A 20,491-nucleotide genomic window follows, 5' to 3' on the forward strand; every position below is an offset into this window, starting at 1 on the left:
TGGGTCTCTTTGGGATCATTTTATTTATAAGCCTCTGTGCTTGTTGCACTTTGATATCTGTCTCCTTTGAGTTTAGGAAGTTTTCAGCCATAATTTAATCAAATACCCTTTCAACTCCTTTTTCTCCCTCTTCTCCTTCTAAGACCCCTATAATGCAAATGTTGGTACACTTGACATTTTTTCATAAGCCCCGTAATCTGCTCTCATCTATTGAAATGTGTTTTTCTTTTTGTTGTTCTGATTGGGTGATTTCTATTATTCTATCTTCCAGATCATTGATATGTTTTTCTGTATCACCAAGTCTGCTATTAATTCATTCTTGTGTGATTTTCATTTCAGTTACTGCATTCTTTAGTACTGATTCTCTCTTCTATATATTTTCTAGTTTCATGTTAAAATTATCACTGTGCACATCTATTATTTTCCCTAATTCAGTTATCATTCTTATTACTAATGCTTTCAACTATCTATCTGGCAGGTTATTTATTTCTGTTTCATATTTTTTGAGGAGATTTTCTTTCTATTAAAACAAATTTCTCTGTCATCTTGTTTTGTTTAACTTTCACTGTCTCTATGAAATTAGGTGAAAACTTTACCTTTTCTAGTCTTGAAATTGTGTGTCTATGTGTGGAAATGTTCCTATACAGTCTGTGGGTGCCCAGTGTATTTGGTGGGAGAGCTGGATCTGACATGAGCATGAGTTATGTTTTACCCCAGGGTGTCCTATCACCTTGATAGGAGGTGGTGCCTGAGATGGAGGGGCTAGATTCAGAACCAGGTATGATCTGAGGTTTCCCCTCTGCTCCATGGTCTTGCTACCCTATCATGGGAGGGGGTGTGTCCTAAGTTGCCAGAGCAGAAGCCCTGAGAGTCAGATCAAGCTGGTTCAGTTCACTGTGAGTGTGCACTCTCCCCTCTTCCAGCTCTGGCACATTTTCCACAGAGGGGAATAGTTTTGGAGCAAGAGGGCCTGGAGAAGGCACTTGGCATGAGTCTGGGTGTGGGCTATGTCAGTCCTTCCCCTAGTCATATTCCCTTCTTACTGCTTCTAATGCAACGCTTCAGTAAGTGCTGATAATGCCTGCCCCAACCCTATTCAGATGCTGTTCTGGTTCTAGGCTGGCTCTGTCCCTCACAAAGAGTACTCCTTTTACCTTTGCAGCCCTCACTCTAATATGGATTACATTTTGAAGCAACCAAGGCTGGAATGAGTGCCCTCACCATTTCAATATGCTTTCTCCACCCTGCTTTGGGAGTGAGCAAGTGTGTGCATGCTCTTCACAAATGGATCTAGATTTCATTCAGCCCTCTTGTTACTTCCACTGGTTTTATAACAAGCTAAGAGGACTCATCTTCCCACTGTTGAAACCCAAATCTGGGCCACCCAATATGTGGCTTGAACCATTATCTCCCAAGGGTGGATCTCAGCTCTTGTAATTCCCCTCCTCGTCTATGGTCCCTCACAAGAGAGCAGGTCTCACCCTGGCTGCTTCTCTTCCCATCATCTTGGACTCTCCATGTATCTTTCATACAACCTTGTTACAGTTGGTATAACTGTCAGTCTTCAGTTAGTTTTCAGTGAGGATTGTTCCACACATAGATGTATTCTTGATGTTTTTGTGGTGGGATATGAATTCCACATTTTCCTACTTCACCATCCTGATCTCTTCCAGCTACCATAATATTGAATGCAAGTGTTAACTAGGAATTTAGGGAGTCAAAATATGTCTAAGAATACCTGGATAATTGGCCTATCTGAAAATTGTATAATTAAAACAATATAGTTTAGAATTACTACATATTGACAGTATATAATAAAAAGTCTAAATAATTAATCATATAACTATTTCAAGCATGATATTCCATTAACAACAAGAGTAATAATAGTAATTGTTATTGGATACATGATATATTAGGGACTTCACAATCATTATCTCAGCTGATCTACACAACAAGCCTATTATGTAGGTCACATTATCATTCTTATTTTGCAGATTTGGACTTAAATCTTGTTCTAGCCAAAAGGAATAGGAATTTACATGAAGTGGGCAGCTGAGGTTAAATTTCAATTTCTTAGTATAGAACATGATGGAAGATATTACAAGGAAAAAAAAATATGTGTGAATGGGTCAATATGCTCTATAGCAGAAATTAATACAGCACTGTAAATCAACTATACTCTAATAAAAATTTTTTAAAAAAAGAAAAATATTCCAATAACACAGAAGGTCCCATAAGCAAATCATTGAGGAAATTATATTTCATTAGTCTATTATTTTGTCATCTATTTCTTTAATACCTTCCTATACTTTCCTTAATTTCCTGTGCTATTTTTTTATAATCCTAGTCAGAACTGTGATTGTTTTCTCATATGTGTGTTCTTATATATAATTTAGAAATTCAAAGCCTCAATTAGGAATCATCCTTAAGTTAAAGAAAATACAACATCTTCTTCAATGTTACTTACAAAGGTCATTTTCCTTACACAACTAAGTACATAATACCTGCTGCCAAGTATTTACTACCCTCAGCCTAGCCTCTGTCTTTGTTTGAATGAACCAAGAATGCTACTTGATTTCTTGTACTTCTAGGTTCTGACCTTGAGGCAGCATTAGGAAGAGACTAAAACTTTCCACATTTGCTTATAAGAATAACTTCTTTATTGTAGTAAACTGAACAGGATGATTAATTTCACATTAGGGAAGCATATTAACTCTGAAGGCTTTTCTCATGTTTTATAATGAAACTTCTACAGCCCCAAGTTCTTCATTCAGTCACCTTGGCTCTAAACAATAGGAGTATTCACAGAGCAGAATAGCATTCCTCAAACCTGTCTAACAATAAAGATTACCTGAGGCATATGGTAAAATGCAGATTTCAGTCTCTCCTAGGTGATCTCCTGACATTCGTAATTCCATAAAATTATTCTAGTGAATTCTTAAGATTTGGAAATTTTGAAGAACATCAGGATACAATTTTTAAAGAGGTGAAGGGAAGAATAATTTGAAGTATTAATATACTAATTAGTCAAAGCACAACACTGAGATTCTGGAATCAAGAGAGGTGGGCACAGAAGTGAAGAAAACAGATCCACATACTTTAGTTTTTTTGTTTTTTTTTGTACTCTGCCCATATCTTCTGATTTTTGGTATAAACCATATGTGACATCTCCTTTTTGTAAGTAGTTACCCACTTATAGCACATAGCTTTCTAAGAGGGAGAAAATATCTATTCTTAAAATTTAGACTGTGGTACCTGCTCTACTGGGTGATTTGTTTTGTATTTTCAAGGCTCACTTGGTTTGGCTGAACTTCAGAGCCAAATATCTGGCCCCTTCAGGAAAAAAGTTCTGCATTTGATAATAATCATATTGGCATCATCCACAGGCCAGTCCATATGAATACACATGAAGTGACTGAGACTGAAAGTCAGTTCTTTATGTATTTGATTTTTGTGCCATCAGGAATCTTGCAAATAGAGAATTCAGAGGGATTTTAGGTTGAAAGTCAGTAGAGTATTACTTCTATGGGGACAACTTTCTTCAGGTATTAATGTCAGCTTTAGGGTAATCATTCTGTAAAGTTTCTGTAAAGTTGAGTTCTTTTCCTTTTGAAAAATAAATCTTTCCCATCAACTTAGAATTCAGGTCATTTTTCATAAGCAGCATATAAAACACATTAATTTTTTATCATGTCTGCCTCTATTTTTATCCCAGGATTATCCTCTAATGTTTTCAACCCATAATACTTTCTCTTAATAAGATTCTTTTTCTTTTTTTCTTTTTTTTAGCTTTTCAGGGCAGTACCCAGACATATGGAAGTTCCCAGGTGAGGAGTCGAATCAGAGCTGCAGATGCTGGCCTATGCCACAACCACAGGAACATGGGATCCAAGCTGCATCTGTGACCTACACCACAGCTCGTGGCAATGCCAGATCCTTAGCCCACTGAGTGAGGCCAAGGGTCAAATCCAAATCCTCATGGATACTAATTGGATTTTCATTTCCACTGAGCCATGAGGGCAACTCCATAAGCATTCTCCTTTATTAACTTCTTTAGTAACTTCCCATCCTTTAAAGGAAAATAATTGGTTTTCTTGAAGATATTTTCATCACTAGGAAACTGAGGCAAACAAAGTTATGCCATTTATTCAAGTTTTCACAGTAAATATTAAGCCAGACAGATAATCCATAGAGATTTTTTAATACTCAACCCACTGCTTTCACTGTTACATGATAATATGACATTAAATAAAAACAAGTTTAAAAAGTTAAAAAAAAAAGTGAATTAGGTTTATGACCAAATTTTATGAAAAGGACTCATGAGTTTTTCAAAGGTAATGAACAATAAAATTTTCATTTGATAATAATTAATCCCCTTCTTGGTTTAACTAGAATTGAATAGGAGTTTAACTAGGATTTGATCAAGGAATTAAGACTTGTATTTAAATACCCAAGGTTTAGAGTGTATATATGTAATGAAAAAAGATGAAGTTAACTAATCTTCTCAAAAAGGTATTGTAAAATTTTACTATAGTGATTCTAGGCAGAAAAAAAAAATCAGAGTTATGTAAGGGACTTAGGAGTAATGTTAAAGAAAAAGATAAATTAGAAATCAATTATATCAGTCTGGTTATTTAGGAAAGAAAAAGCAAAATTGGATTTATACCTCACAGTTTAGAAAAAAATTAATTTAGGTGGATTGAAGATATTGGTTTTCAGAGTACTAGAAAAAAGTAATTGTTTAGAGTTTATAGTATTGAGTTAGTGAAGCTTCTCTTGACACACTACTAGGGGCTGAAACAGTAAATAAATTTCAGAAATAATCACATAAAGATTTAAAAATTTCTCTGTAGAAAACACACAAAGAGAAACGGCAAACCTTTGTTGGGTAAAAATGCATGTCACTCATGTAACTTAAGTTGCAATTCGTAATACAAAAAGAGCTTTTTAGAGATCAGCAAGGAAAAGACAAATAACCCCACAGAAAATACAATGGTAGATTAAGTTACAAATGAAGAAATACAAAGCATTAAGAACTTATGACAAGATATTCAAACTTGAGCATAATTGAACTGCAAGTCTAAATAATGTTTAAATAATGTTAAAAAATAATAATGCTTGTTCTTGTTTTTGCCATTTGAACAATCCAATTCAACACAATGGGTAATATTATTTTATTGTGGCATTAAAGAAAAAATAAAATACTTATGTAGTATATAGCACTGTAAATTCAAATACCGCATTTGAATATAAATTTAGTATTTATATTCAATACTATAAACTTTAAACAATTACTTGGTAATATGAATCAAAATGTAAATATGCATATCTTCTCATTACAAATTTTACTTCTGGGAATGTATCCTAAGCATATGCTTAAATAGACAATGAAAATATTATTTTGAATATGTGAGAAATCTGATCAAAATTAATAGCTATTAATATGTAAATGCTTGCATAAATTAATCATATATTCTTAAAATTGTATTTTTATATTTTTCTAATATTTTAAAAATTATCAACACAAATGAGTCAATTGTTTATGGGGGATAGCATGAAAAGTGACTAATATGAACTAGCTACAATTAATTTTAAGGCTGTGGGGTTTTTTTTTCCCTTGATAATAAGACTTTTATTAAATAAAATTTTAAATTTCAGTAAAATACGTATTTGAGTTTTTCTGGTTTTGATTTGAGCTTTGGCTTACTTCATATGATAACTAAATAATTTCCTTATAATCTGTTTCATAATATTTACAAAGAAACAATTGGATGTACTTTGCTTTCCCCATTTTCCTGATGAGGAAAATAAAAATTTTAAGTAACCTGCTCAGTAAGTCACAAACTAGGACTCAATCCCATTGAAATGAAGAAAGAACCTTTTCACCACATTTGCTGGGGAATGTAATGACTACTCCCCTAAGTTACATACATGGTTCAGTCAACAAAGTCCTGCAAAGTCCTTCAAATACTGTTGAGTCCATGGATTTTCATCCTTGTCTTTCATATTCTATTACCAAGTAGAAACAACTTTGAAATTTTGTCCCTCACACTGTCATACTGCAATATACTTATTTCTGAATTGACAGGCTAGAGAGAAATCTCATATATCGTAGTAAGATGATAGTTAAATTTACTACAGTGCAAACTGAAAACCTACTTGCATCATTGTTAGCAATTGACTCTTATATGCTCTTTGGGTTATCAAACCAGACCTCTCTAATATTGGAGCTAGTTGGTGTGAAAGTAGCTTATTTGCATTAATTAATACAGAAAGGTCCAGTACATGAAAACATTTTATTACAAAGAGTGGCACTGTCAATGAGGTTGGTACTTTAGTCAGCAGTATATTAGGGTGAAAATTACATGTTAAATATGTGTAATTTAAAAAAGGATGCTAGGGAGCTTCTTTGAAATGAAATTTTGTGTCAACATTCTCATGAACTAAATTCTAAGAGCTATTTGTAGCAAGTGTTTCTATGATGATCGGTTAATTATTTTAGCAGGGAATATATCAGGAAAGGATTTATTCCTCTCACTCAAAGATCTCTTTTGTATAATAAAATATATTCTCATCCTGGCTGCTGTTAGTATGTAAATCAGCTGGGTTATATCCTGGACACAGTAGTTCTATATGAAATTCAAAAATTTTGCCCAGGTAATTTTTGTTGGCTGCTTTTCAGACTTGAGTCATTAGCCATTTATTTTCTTGAATAAAACAAATGTATTCAATACAAACATGTATCCCTTACACAACTTCTTTTTAGGTTGTCCACCTTCATAGTTTGCTGACAGAATCATATTTCAACTCAGATTGAATATACTGTGAATATTAAAATAAACAAAATTATATCTATATTTTCCCAATGGGAAGCCTACTGGACTCAAATAAAGGAAGAAAAATTCAAAATGTTACTTACTATATATATTGTATGGTGATGGCATTGTGACATCTATAAGAGAATGTCTAAGTAGGGTTTGTGGCAGATAGTCTTTTATTTTTAATTGGCATTTTTGTTTTTGTTTTATATAGATCTTGCCAAAACTGGACCTGAATTTAAGCAACAGCTAACTCTATCTTCTTTAGTATCACTTATTTTTGGTCTCACCATCTTAAATATTTTACTATGCTACCACTTACCATAATGGTGATACAATGAAAGAACGGTACATGGTTTTTCTATGTGGTGACCCATTAAGACAATGATTACATGTTTGGAATCTGTAAAATGTTGTTTCCAGTCATGGTTTTATCAGATGTATATCTTGCATGGATAATATCTTAAAGATTATGGTAAGTATTGACTGAGAAAACAAATGGAAGAAGACTAAAATACTGACAAATCTTACTTATACCTTTCATTTCCTCCCATATTTGCTTTCCCTTTCTGCCAATACTTGTTTTCATGAAGTTCACAGAGCCTTTTTTATGGTAAATATCTAAATTTTTAATATTTTTGGAGGGGAGAACGTATATTTTAAATTTTATTTCATTAGATTATAGTTGATTTATAGTGTTGTGTCAATTTCTGCTGTACAACATAGTGACCCAGTCATAAATATATAAATACATTATTTTTCTCATATTATCTTCCATCATGGTCTATACCAAGAGACTGGATATAGTTTCCTGTGCTATACAGTAAGGCCTCTTTGCTTATCCATTTTATTTATTTTTTATTTTTTTTATAATTTTTTTTTTCCCACTGTACAGCAAGGGCATCAAGTTATCCTTACATGTATACATTTTTCTACCCACCCTTTGTTCTGTTGCAATATGAGTATCCAGACATAGTTCTCAATGCTACTTAGCAGGATCTCCTTGTAAATCTATTCCAAATTGTGTCTGATAAGCCCAAGCTCCCAATCCCTCCCACTCCCTCCTTCTCCCATCAGGCAGCCACAAGTCTCTTTTCCAAGTCCATGATTTTCTTTTCTGTGGAGATGTTCATTTGTGCTGGATATTAGATTCCAGTTATAAGTGCTTATCCATTTTTAATGTAATAGTTGGCATCTACCAACCCCAAATTCCTCACCCATCCCACTTCCCCCACCTTCCCCCACAAAACAGAAATATAGATCAATGAAACAGGACAGAAAGCTCAGAAATAAACCCAAGTCCCATGGTCGGGTAATCTATGACAAAGGAGGCAAGACTATACAGTGGAGGAAAGAGTCTTTTCAATAAGTGGATTGGGAGAACTGGACAGCTACAGGTAAAATGATGAAATTAGAATATTCTCTAACACTATACACAAAAATAAACTCAAAATGGATTAAAGACCTAAATGTAAAACCAGATACCATGAAACCCCTAGAGAAAAATATAGGCAAAATGCTCTTTGACATAAATCACAGCAACGTCTTGTTTGATCCACATCCTCGAATAGTGACAATAAAAACAAAAATGAACTAATGGGACCTAGTAAAACTCAAAAGTTTTTGCATAGCAAAGGAAACCATTTAAAAAACAGTGACTTTTTTCAAATGATTTTTATTTTTTTTTCATTATAGTGCTCTGTCAATTTTCTACGGTATAGCAAAGTGACCCAGTCACACATACATATATATACATTCTTTTTCTCACATTATCCTCCATCATAAGTGACTAGATATAGTTCCCAGTGCTATGCAGCAGTATCTCATTGCTTATCCATTCCAAAAACAGTGACTTTTAAAATGTAGTATCTTAAAAGTATTTTTGTAGAGCTATATCCCGTAATTTTGTGAACTGTATGTGCTCCGTTAGGATATCAGGCTTGACAGCCTGGTTCTCCACTGCATAATAAAGATACATTTTTTCCAACAGCAGAACCACTACTCTCTCATCATAAAAGGTATTCCATTACCCTAGAACAAACTTGGCATCATTGTACTACTTACTTCTAAGAGAAACAAACAACCATTTGCCTATATTCTTTTCTCTTATTGCCATTCTTTCATAAATAGTATTTGTTCAAAGACCTGCTTCCTCATGGTTTATTTTTCCTAATTGTTTGAGTTAATGGTAAATCCATAATACTACTTTAAATATTCTTAAGGCCACAAAAATGCATACTATTTATTCTAATTCAGCAGTTTAACTGCAGTGCAGAAAAGATTTGGCACCCAGAGATTTAAATTTCTGGTTTAAACATAAATTACTAAAGTACCCTGTTCTTTTTCCCTTGTAAGTGTAACTCTCTTTGACATGAATCCCCTTATATGTCTTAGGTAATAACTGATATTCCAAGGAAAAAATGTGAAAAACAGCTAAAGGAGAAGGGGATTTACAATTTTAATCTGATATATTAGATCATCTTTCCAATGAAATCTCTCTTAACTGTGATAATCACAATTAATTCATGCCTGCTCCTGTCCATAAATCTTTGGGTGGTGCTTTAAAAGATCTTTCAGAAATAAATCTTTTGCAAGTCTGGAGTCATGCTTCCTGTTCCAACTCCCTGAGAGAGAGTGTACAGGGAGATTAAGTGATAATAGGAGTTGTAATCAGAGGGACTTAGTCTCAAATTGCGGCTCGGTCTCCTACTTAAACTTCACTGCTTCAAGAGCCTATCACATGACTTATGAATTATAGTTTCTACCTCCTGAGGTTGATTTAAACCTAAATGATATAATATGTGTAAAGCACTCAGTAGAGTCCAGTATATAGTAAATGCTCAGTTCAGTAATTATATTAAACCCTTTGATGCCTAAATCTACTGATATCTTTTCTATGATTACCATTTTGAAACATATTACTGGTTACTTCTTGGAAATCTTATAGGTTTATAATCTTCAAGTGCTAATTAAATCAAGAGCTGCAACTGGAGCCCTTTATACTTACTTAATGTTTCCTAATTTGTCACCCTAAATTGATCAAGAGCCCTTTGGGGGGAGGGGTCATGATTTTTACAGTCTTTGAATTTGCAAAATTAGTATTCAATACATGTTTACAAACTAACAGACAACATATGAGTAAATAAAAATTATCAACTGATACTCTTTTTTATTTACTCTATTTTTAAAAAATGACTTTTACCACCATAATCATTGTTAAAAAATAGAAGTTAATGAAGTTCCAAAGAAGTTGTTTATTTCTGTTAGATTCAAGTATTAGTAATCTCATATGATATTTGTCTTTCTCTGTCAGACCTAACTTCACTTAGTATGAAAATTTCTATGACTTTCCATGTTTCTGCCTACAAAACAGAAACAAACTCAAAGATTTTGAAACCAAACTTATGTTTACTGAAGGGGAAATGCGGGGGTAAATTAGAGGGTTGGGATTGATATATACACACTATTATATATAGACTAGATGAGTAACAGGGGACCTACTATATAGCACAGGGAAATTTACTCAGTAATATGCGGTAACCTATATGGGAAAATAATCTGAAGAGGAATGAATATATGTGGTAACCTATACGGGAAAATAATCTGAAGAGGAATGAATATATGTATAACCGATTTACTTTGCTGTACACCTGAAATTAACATGACTTTGTTAAGTCAACTCTATTCCAATACATTTTTTTTAAAAAAAAGAGGTTGTTTAACAGACATTTGATAAATGAATGGATGTACCTAGTTTTCATTTACAGAGCATGAGCACCACCATTCATGATGACTTCTACGCATTTCTTGTGTTTAAATTCTGGCAAGCTTTAAATATCTGTTTTTTCTTTCTTCCGATAATATCTCATGCTACATCTATATTACATATAAAGCTGGTCTTTGTTTTTTAAGGATTCTGGAATTGCAAATATGCCAGTTTTCTAAATTGTATTTGTAACTTCATAATCCATCCTCATTGCATTTTCTCAGTAATTCACAGACATGCACAAGGGCAGAACATTTGTGTTGCCTGGTGCACTTTCCTTGCTGAGATCAAAGAAAATGACACAACGCCTTCTTGTTCCAGCTTTCACACTGTAAATCAGTGTCCATTTCAATGTCATTTAGCATTATTTTTTATGTGTTTTTGCTTTTTATTGGTAATCTTACTGTTTAAAATGCTCTGAAGCATGTTGCTGAAGTCCTGTCCAGGGTTCCTAGGTGCAGAAAGGCTTTACGTAGAAAGTACTTGTGTTAGTTAAGCTTCATTCAGGCATGAATTATGGTACCTTTAACCATGAGTTCAGTGTTAATGAATCAACATATTAAGTATTATAGTATTTAAAAGAAAAAAAACACATGGAAAAATGTTATATATTGATTGGTTGATAAAAATGTAACCAGAGGCTAAAAGGAAACTAACTCTGTAATTCTCCCAAGAGCAATCATTCAGCATATGCTAATTCCATGTTTATAATAACTTACAGAATATACCTACAACAAATAAAGAGAATAAATCTTACCACTCATGATAACTTTTAGTAATCAACCTCTGCTTAGGGTTCCTAAATTAATGATAGGTGATGGAGATCAGATTGGTTTGCAGGATCTTTTGGTGCTTTCTGTACCTTCCAGGACCTTTTGACATCATGAGGCTGAGTGATTGACATCCTAAGTCCAGTTTCCCATAGTAAGCTTTGCTCAGGTTTTTACATAGTACATCTCAACCTTGCCGTACCCACTATCTTGGCCATAACTATTCGCAATCTATAACAGGCAATGGAATATCACTTGCAGAGATAGAATGAATACGTAATTTTTGACTGTGAAATGTCTTTATCCCCAAGGATCTCATCAGTTATTCACTTCAGCTCTCATTATGCAGCAGCCAATCATCACAAGAAAAAGACTGTTTCTAACCTTAGTGACTCCAATTTTATCCTTTCATCATAAAACAAGACCTACCTATCTAGCATATAAGAGGAACCTAGAATAAAAGCAAATGAGGACTTTTTAAAAAGAATAGAAATGCTGTTCAGGGAAGGAGAGAGACAGAGGAAGAGACAGACAGACAGAGACAAAGACAAGAGAGAGATGCAGATTAGCACTGACTGATTTTTCTGATTAAGCCCGGTTTGCCTTAATACAGATATACAGTAAAGCTAAATCTGATTCTATTGAAAATTCCCTCTTTCAAAATATCTGCCATATTAGGCAAACAAACATAAAGAAATATTATCTCTAACCTTGTTTAAGATCTCTCCTACCTTATACCCTTTATATTTTGTAGTGAACATAGAAAGCAATTTTAATTATTGAAAGTTACAAAACAAGAAATATTTAAAATCTGCCAGAAGTAAATACACACACACACACACACACACACACACACACACACACACACACACCAAAGACAGTAGATTTAGAGGACAGCGTTCTAAGCTAGGAAAAAAGGGCTAGTTTCTATTTACCTATAAATAGCAAACTTGGGAGTTCCCATCTTGGTTCAGCAGAAACAAATCCAACTATGGACCACAAGGTTGAGGGTTTGATCCCTGGCCTTGCTCATTTGGTTAAGAATCCAGGGTCCAGTGGTGCCATGAACTGTGGTGTGGGTAGCAGATGCAGCTCAGATTTGTATTGCTGTGGCCAGCAGCTGAAGCTCCGATTAGATCCCTAGCCTGGGAACCTCCATGCGATGTAGGGCATCTATGGTTGAGGCTGATACTCTGTGAGTTGTTAGCTATGTGTTTGCAGGTTAGTCAGGGTTAACTTTTTTTAAATTGAAATATAATTGACTTGCAATATTATATTATTTTCAGGTGTACAACATTGTGATTCAATATTTTTATAGTTTATGTGCATACAATATTATTGACTATATAACTTGTGCCGTACATTACATCTCTAACTTTTTTATTCTATAATTAGTAGTTTGTACCCTTAACTCCCTTCACCTATTTTGTTCATTCCCTGACCTCACCCCGCACCCCATGGCAATCACTGCCATATTAGGTAAACAAACATAAAGAAATATCTATCTCTAACCTTGTTTAAGATCTCTCCTACCTTATACCCTTTATATTCTGTAGTGAACATAGAAAGCAATTTTAATTATTGAAAGTTACAAAACAAGAAATAATACTTTTGAATTTATAAATTTCCCTCTCTAAATCACATCATTGGGAATAGCTCTAAGTCCTTGAGATTCATACACTGAGAAGAGCCAGTGACCTCTATAACTCTATGTCATGTAAATGCAATATATGGAAAGAGACCAAGACTCAATGGTTATATCCATCCAGTTTTGTCTCAGACTTATTTTGGTTTGCTTTGACAAAAACAGTAATGCTCAGGAACTCTAAAGATGGATGCAAGCCTGGAATTCAGGTACAGAGTGATAGGTGATTAACAGATGGGATGAATAATTTCTTCTACCTGTAGCATCACTGACAAATCTGTCTGCTTTGAAGACCAAGTGTTCACTTGGCAGTGTGCTTTGACAGCAAAACTTTCTGAGATGGAAAAAAAAAATGTGTATAGAGTCGATCACATTTTTCACTTCTTTGTCAGCTATAGCAGTAGATTCAAGGTTTAAAATTTGTAATCAAATATAGAATTCTATAGAACACAATAGGAATGCCAAAATAGATACCAATAAACATTTTCATTTCTATGACTCTATAGTGAAGGCAATATCAGATTTAAAACTTATTAAGAAAGAAATGGGAGAATAAATCTTCATAAAACACAAAACTATAACAAATAGGGGAAGGATTGAAATTTCAGTGCAAAGAGAGAACACTAATATTTGCTTACCAAATATGTGGCCAATCATGTTTAATTGAAGCTATTGTTATAGTGAGTAGAAATAACAATTTGACTTCTAGGGAGCTTTAATTGACAGTATTATAATATTTGTACAGTGTGCATCCACTATAGGAATAAAAGAAGCTTTTATAATTACATGCTGAAAATGAAAGTATTAATAAAAGTTCTGCAGATCTTACAAATAATAACAATATAGCCATATAAAGAAAAATTTTCTTCACTAGATCCACATAGCTTGGAGAAAAATAATTTCATTGAAATGTTTCATACTCATCTCTTTCCTTAACCCATCTTTTGCAAATTTCCTCATTTTCTCTGTATTCTATTATTTCACCCTCTCTAATTAGTTAAGAACCAAAATATAGGAATATCTTTGCATTATCCACTGTGGTCCTTAATGTTACTCCATCCTGTATGCTGTGATCCTTGGGAAGATGGCCTTTAAAATGAAAGAAGTTTCTTTATAAGATGGCACTAAAATCTCTTGAAGATATATACTTGGAACCAACTATCTAATATGTAATTTTCCGCTCTTCCTTTGACGTGGTTGGGGGTGTTATCCCATTTTGTCTCCACAAACACCTGAGCTGCAAGGATTTTTCGCTATCAGAATGATTACTCAACAAATATTGATTGCATGTTGCATGCAGACATGGCACTGTATAATGTGGAGGATGCAAAAGTAACACATACCTGGACCTGACAACATTCTGGTGGGAAAACAAAACATGTACTTAAAATATGTATATATTGGAGTTCCTGTTATGGCGCAGTGGAAACGAATCCGACTAGGAACCATTAGGTTGTGGGTTTCATCCCTGGCCTTGCATAATGGGTTAAGGATCTGACATTGCCTTGAGCTGTGGTGTAGGTTGCAGGTGCAGCTTGGATCTGGCATTGCTGTGTCTCTGGTGTAGGCCTGCAGCAACAGCTCCAATTAGACCCCTAGCCTGAGAACCTCCATATGCCGCAGGTGTGGCCCTAAAACATCAAAGACAAATACATAAATAAAATATGTGTATAGCTTATACTACAGGGTGAGAAGTCTCATAAGAGTCAAGAGTCAACATTAGAAAGAAATTTCATTTGAAAGCTATGTAACTGTTATATTAGAAGGAGGGGAAATATTCATGTGAGTTAGGGTAGGAAGTCTAGGAAAAAAAAAATTCAGGGTATAAGAAGGAATTTGCCAAATATAAATGAAGTATAGATTAGGTGAAGGGAAATAGTGGGTGATAAGGGTGGAAAACATGTAGAACCTAAAGTACCGAAATCCTTGCATATCAATGAAGTGGTTTAAATTTTATTTTATTGGCAATGAGGAATCACTGAGTATTTTTTAAAAGATAGCAATATATTCACTGCCATACTAAGTAGACAGTGGATTGAATAAGCAAAGGGATTGATGGTCAGAAAAAAGTCAGGAGGCTATTACAGTAAGATTCAGAGAAGGAAGTAAACTCCAGAACTAGGATATTTCACATTTTGAATTCCGCCTAAAACCAATTCTTGGATTTGCGAGATTTTGTCAAAAAATCTATATACCCATTAAATTAGAGCCTTTATTCCCAAATAGGAATAAACTAGGACCTATAACTCTTCTTTTTTTTTCTTTCAGATTTTTCATTATTCATATACTGCTTCATATGTGATTTACAACATACACACTAGGTAAGTTCTTTGATTTTCTGGTTTTCATGACCAATTGTCCAACTAAATTTTTGGTGGAGGTGTCAATTTGTTCACATAAAACTATTTACCTTTTTTCAAGGGAAGTTTGGGAGTTAAATCCCCCAGAAGTAGAGGACTCCATCTTGCAGTATGCGGCCTGGGGTGTCCAAGGACAGCAACTGGTAAGATCAGGCATTGATTTGTACCAACTAGTTTCAGCTAGGAGGACCCTATGGATACTGCTTACAGAAGCCACTCTATTGTAAAAATCATCCTATTGGGCAGGATGTGTTTCATTTATCTTAATATTTTTTTAATCTAGAATTCTAATTTAAGAATATATGAAACAATTATTTTCTCAATTAACTAAAAAAAAGAAAAAAAGTTTCTATAGTAACATAGGATTAAACTCCTAATTGATAATGAAACCCAGAAGAGATTAAGAATACTAAAGCTTAGTTCTGGTAAATCCGTTACATAATGTTTTCAGTTTTATTTATTCTTAGAGCATTGTTCATGGCAAAAATTTAAGACAGAAGTCTACACTTAACAATGTTTTCCTGGGAGTTCCTGCTATGGCTCAGCAGGTTAGGAACCCAACTAGTATCCATGAAGAGTGGGTTTGATACTGGCCTTAGTGGGTTAAGAATCCAGTGCTGCTATGAGCTGTGGTGTAGGTTGAAGATGGGGCTCGGGTCCTGCATTGCTGAGACTGTGGTGTAGACTGGCAGCTGCAGCTCCAATTTGACCCCTAGCCTGGGAACTTCCATATGCTGCAACTGCAGCCCTAAAAAGCAAAAAAAAAAAAAAAAAAAAAAAAAAAAAAAAAAAAAAAAAAAAAAAAATTCCCAAGAGATTTTTCGTTATAAGTTTTGAAATGGTCACAAACTCAAAAAGGGAATGATTGATTTATAAAAGCAGTTTGAGCTTCATGTTATTCTTATACATGTCTCATGGTGCCTGAGTAAAGACTTTAAGGGAAAACTACTCAGAAAGTAGCATTGAGTGCTTATATGGCTTGAGCATGCTTAAAACTACTGGACCTTGCCAAGTTGATTCCTAGTTTGTATGTTTATATTCCTCTGGCAACACAGTGACAGTTCCCCTTGTTCCACATCTTCACCAACACATAGCTTTTCCAGACCATCATATTATTCGTTAATAATGACATTATTGCTTCTTCCATTCCAATTTTTATACTTTGCATTTTTATTAAAATCTCCTTGCCTTAGCTACCCTATGAATGTGTCTAGGTATGAGGTGATAGTTTCTTATTTTGCTTCGTGGGAAAGTTTTTTAAAAATCTTATTCTATTATGATTGTAAGATTAAGGCTTATTTTTTAATGTTTTGATAATTTATGCATTTTTAAAAATCCATTTCACCTAACTTTTCAAGTTTTTAGCATAATATTTTTATATCTTTTTAGTGTTCATTTAATTTGTTGCTTTATTTTTTCTTGTTTCCTAATATTATTTATAAGTACATTTTTATGAACAATTTGAGCTGATATTTATAAATTTCACATTTGTCTTCTCAAAAGCTAAATTTTAAATTTGATCCTTTCTAGTATACTGTTATTGTCTTCTTTTTCTTTTCTAATAAAACACTGAAGACTATAGAATTTTTGCTTAAGTTTTATCCAAGTTTGATAGTAATATTTTAATAGCATTTCATTTGAATGTTTAATTATTTTAAATTTTATGTTCTTATTTCAGATGGGTTTTTTGAATGTTTATGTTTAAATTTACAAAAATCTGAAACTGGTTTTCAAACTAATTTGTAAAATTAAAAAAAAGATCTTTATAATAGTGACTTTGAAAATGATAAGATTTGTAGTTCTTATCATGGCTCAGTGGAAATGAATCTGACTAGCATCCTTGAGGGTGCAGGTTTGATCCATGACCTCATTCAGTGGATTAAGGAACCGGCATTGTCATGAGCTGCGGAGTAGGTCGCAGACGGAGCTTGGATCTGGCATTGTTGTGGCTATGGCGTAGGCTGGTGGCTACAGCTCCAATTTGACCCCTACCCTGGGAAGCTCCATATGCTGCAGATGCAGCCCTAAAAAGACCAAAAAAAAAAAAAAAAAAAAAGAGAGAGAGAGAGAAAAGAAAAAGAAAGAAAATGATAAGATTTGATTTATGGCTTCATATAAACTATTATAAATGTTTCCCATGTCATAGGTACAGTTTTTTATATGTGCCTGTTAGATCTATATTAATGCATAATTTTAGGTTTAAGTTTTTTTTTCCTTACTAGTGATAGTGGATATGTGATCTTTTTCTCTGGTGTTCTGTAGGTTTTACATTATATAATTTGCTTTTAAGAATGAGGGGCGTGTTCATGTCATGCTCAGTGGTTAACGAACCTGACTAGTATCCATGAGGACTTGGGTTTGATCCCTGGCCTCGCTCCATGGGTTAAAAATCCGGTGTTGCCATGAGCTATGGTGTAAGTCATGGACGTGGCTCAGATCCCGCATTGCTGTGGCTGTGGTATAGGCCGCCAGCTATAGCTCTGATTCAACCCCAAGCTAGGGAACCTCCATGTGCTGCAGGTGCGCCCCTAAACACACACACCACACACACACACACAGACAAAAGAATGGGGGGGTTAAATTTTAAATTCATCTTTTGGTAAATTGAAATTCTTCACACTCTTATCAAGAGTTCATCTTATTTGTTTTTAATAATTCTGATCAATCAATCCTAACTCTAACCTTTAACAGTATCCTTTAATAGAAGTTGTAATCCTCTAGGGTTTTTTTTGTTTGTTTTATTTTATTTCTGCTTCAACAACATCTGGGTGGGTTGAATTTTTTTTCCAATAAGCCTCAATTTCTTCATATATAAAATAGAAATATCAGCATCATATGATAATTTGAGATATATAAATATTTCCCTCAACCAAGTGCATTTATATTTTTTATTCCATTTTGTAAATCTAAGAAATACTTCCTTAAGCTCATTGGTGAAGTACTAGGTATATAAAATCACAAGAAGGCTGTGGAATATTATATTGTAAGTAGGGAATTGCATCTTTTTATTAGAAAGCTTATGGACCCTGAAATATTCTGGAAGTGAATATATCTGAGTTAGCATCTCTGCCAGTGACTGGTCATGTGACCTTGGCCAAATAATTTTTCCTCTTGGTAACTTGTTTTTACCAGTGGTAAAATGGAGGCACTTAAGTGTGTTTTTTACCTCCCCATATTACATTTTACATAACTCTAAATGTCATATTCAGTTTCTTAAACTGAAATAATTTAAAATGCTTAATTTTCAGAATACAAAAAGGGAGAACATGAACCATTAGAAAGAATTAAAGAATTGTTAGCACAGATTTTCTTAACTTTCGTAAATCACAGTTCGCCACTCTGAAATATTTTGATAGCCAGCTGTACAGTTGAGTAGGAAAAATATTTTTCATTTAAAAAAAAAAAGAATCAGGAGTTCCCATCATGGCTCAGCGAAATGAATCTGACTAGCATCCATGAGGAGGCAAGTTCAATCCTTGGATTTGCTCAGGGGGTTAAGGATCAGCATTGCTGTGAGCTGTGGTGTAGGTCACAGACACGACTTGGATCCCACGTTGCTATGGTTGTGGTGCAGCTCCAACTCAGCCCTTAGCCTGGAAACCTCCATATGCCATGGCTGCAGACCTCAAAACACACACACACACACACACACACACACACACAAAAGAATCAACAGTAAAATAAACTGCTACCCCTAGTTTTAATTCTCCACAAATTAAATATGGTTTTATGGATTCAGATAAAAGCAACACTGAGAAAACAAAGGTTTACTAATAATATTGAGAGAAACATATATAAAGTTGCCAGACGTTAGAACTGAAGCTAGTTAAACATCGTTACTGTTGAGTTTTCTAAAGACATCCTATATGACATTGTGTATTCACTGCTTTATTCACACTAAGTGGTTGCATAATTGATTAAATTATTATGAAAAAAGTAAGACAGTGATTTAAAATAAAAAAGTAACACAATGTTTTTGAATACTAGATTATAAAGAGTGTGTTTGCCTTTATCATGTGTATATTTTAGAGACATTTAAAACAAAGTATTTAATGAGCCTATGTAGGACTGTCTAAATCCATTCCATTATGGTTTTCTGAAGAGAGACAGTGAGGCTGCATGGGATATACCAAATATGAAGATGCAGGTTTGGTTCATGTGTGTTCATGGGCAGCAGTGAATGGGTACCAGGAGGTGGGCAGGTGCCCTAGTCCTGTTTCATTCTCCTGCTGTCAACAAGAGAATTAGTCCATAGAGCAGCGGCCAATTCTAAACATACAAAATGCCAGAATGCAGAAAACCAAGATAAGTTCATCTTTGTGTCACTGGAGAGTCCTTAGGAAAATCTCTAAATCTTTGGTTTTAAATGACTCTTTTTCTTCAAGCCTGAGAGGAACCTACACTTAAGCCAAATTAATAGTTTGATATCCTCAAGGAAACAGTTGCATGTGTTTTCTTTAATGATTCCCATTTGTTATTGATTCCTTATTCTTCAATGTATTTAAGAAAAAATACTAAAAGGTTTTTAAAGAAATCATAGATCCTCTCATGGGAATCATTTTGTAGGTGACTGGATCTTGGTCCATTACTTCCAAACTGTTGACTTTGAGAATATTACTTAATTTCTATAGGCTTTAGTTTCTTTAATATGATGGCAATACAGTGCTTCATTAATAGAGCTACTCTGGTATTTAATGTATAAATACAAAGAATTTTTGAAAAGTATCTGGCATATAGAAGTTTAGATGGTTAATTTTAATTGTTTTGAGATTTTAAAAAAATATTTGCCACTTGAATTTTAATTTCTTCAGGAATTTTAGGGTCACTTTTTTTGTGGAGAACTAAACCTAAGTTCTTTGTAATGGCATTTTCCAAAGTTGTTTGGGAAAGTTTTGAGACAAATCCCATTTTTCTTGAGGTTATCTTTTGCACAGGTAAACATAAATTCAAATAAAAACAAAAGGTGGTATATCTACAAGTGGCTAATGGTCCATTTCATGTGAATAGGACAAGCTTTGTCGATATTTGAAGCCATCAGAAAACTCAGAAATAAGATTTTTATTAGAGATGAGTCATTATAATATATTTTAATTAGTTTTGTATTTAATTTAATCAGTGGCCTTTAGTGTTTA

The 20,491-nt window shown here is 33.9% G+C and overlaps 1 protein-coding gene across 1 annotated transcript in view; it reads left to right on the forward strand.

The window, feature by feature from the left end:
- Window positions 1-20,491, forward strand: part of DPP10 (dipeptidyl peptidase like 10) — a 646,290-nt gene that overhangs the window by 479,379 nt on the left and 146,420 nt on the right. Inside the window, 2 exon segments of the mRNA XM_021075451.1 lie at window positions 15,268-15,320; window positions 15,421-15,502. Of these exon segments, the coding sequence (XP_020931110.1) occupies window positions 15,268-15,320; window positions 15,421-15,502 (135 nt within the window).

This window comes from Sus scrofa, chromosome 15, assembly GCF_000003025.6.
Source record: "Sus scrofa isolate TJ Tabasco breed Duroc chromosome 15, Sscrofa11.1, whole genome shotgun sequence".
Taxonomy (NCBI): Eukaryota; Metazoa; Chordata; class Mammalia; order Artiodactyla; family Suidae; genus Sus; species Sus scrofa.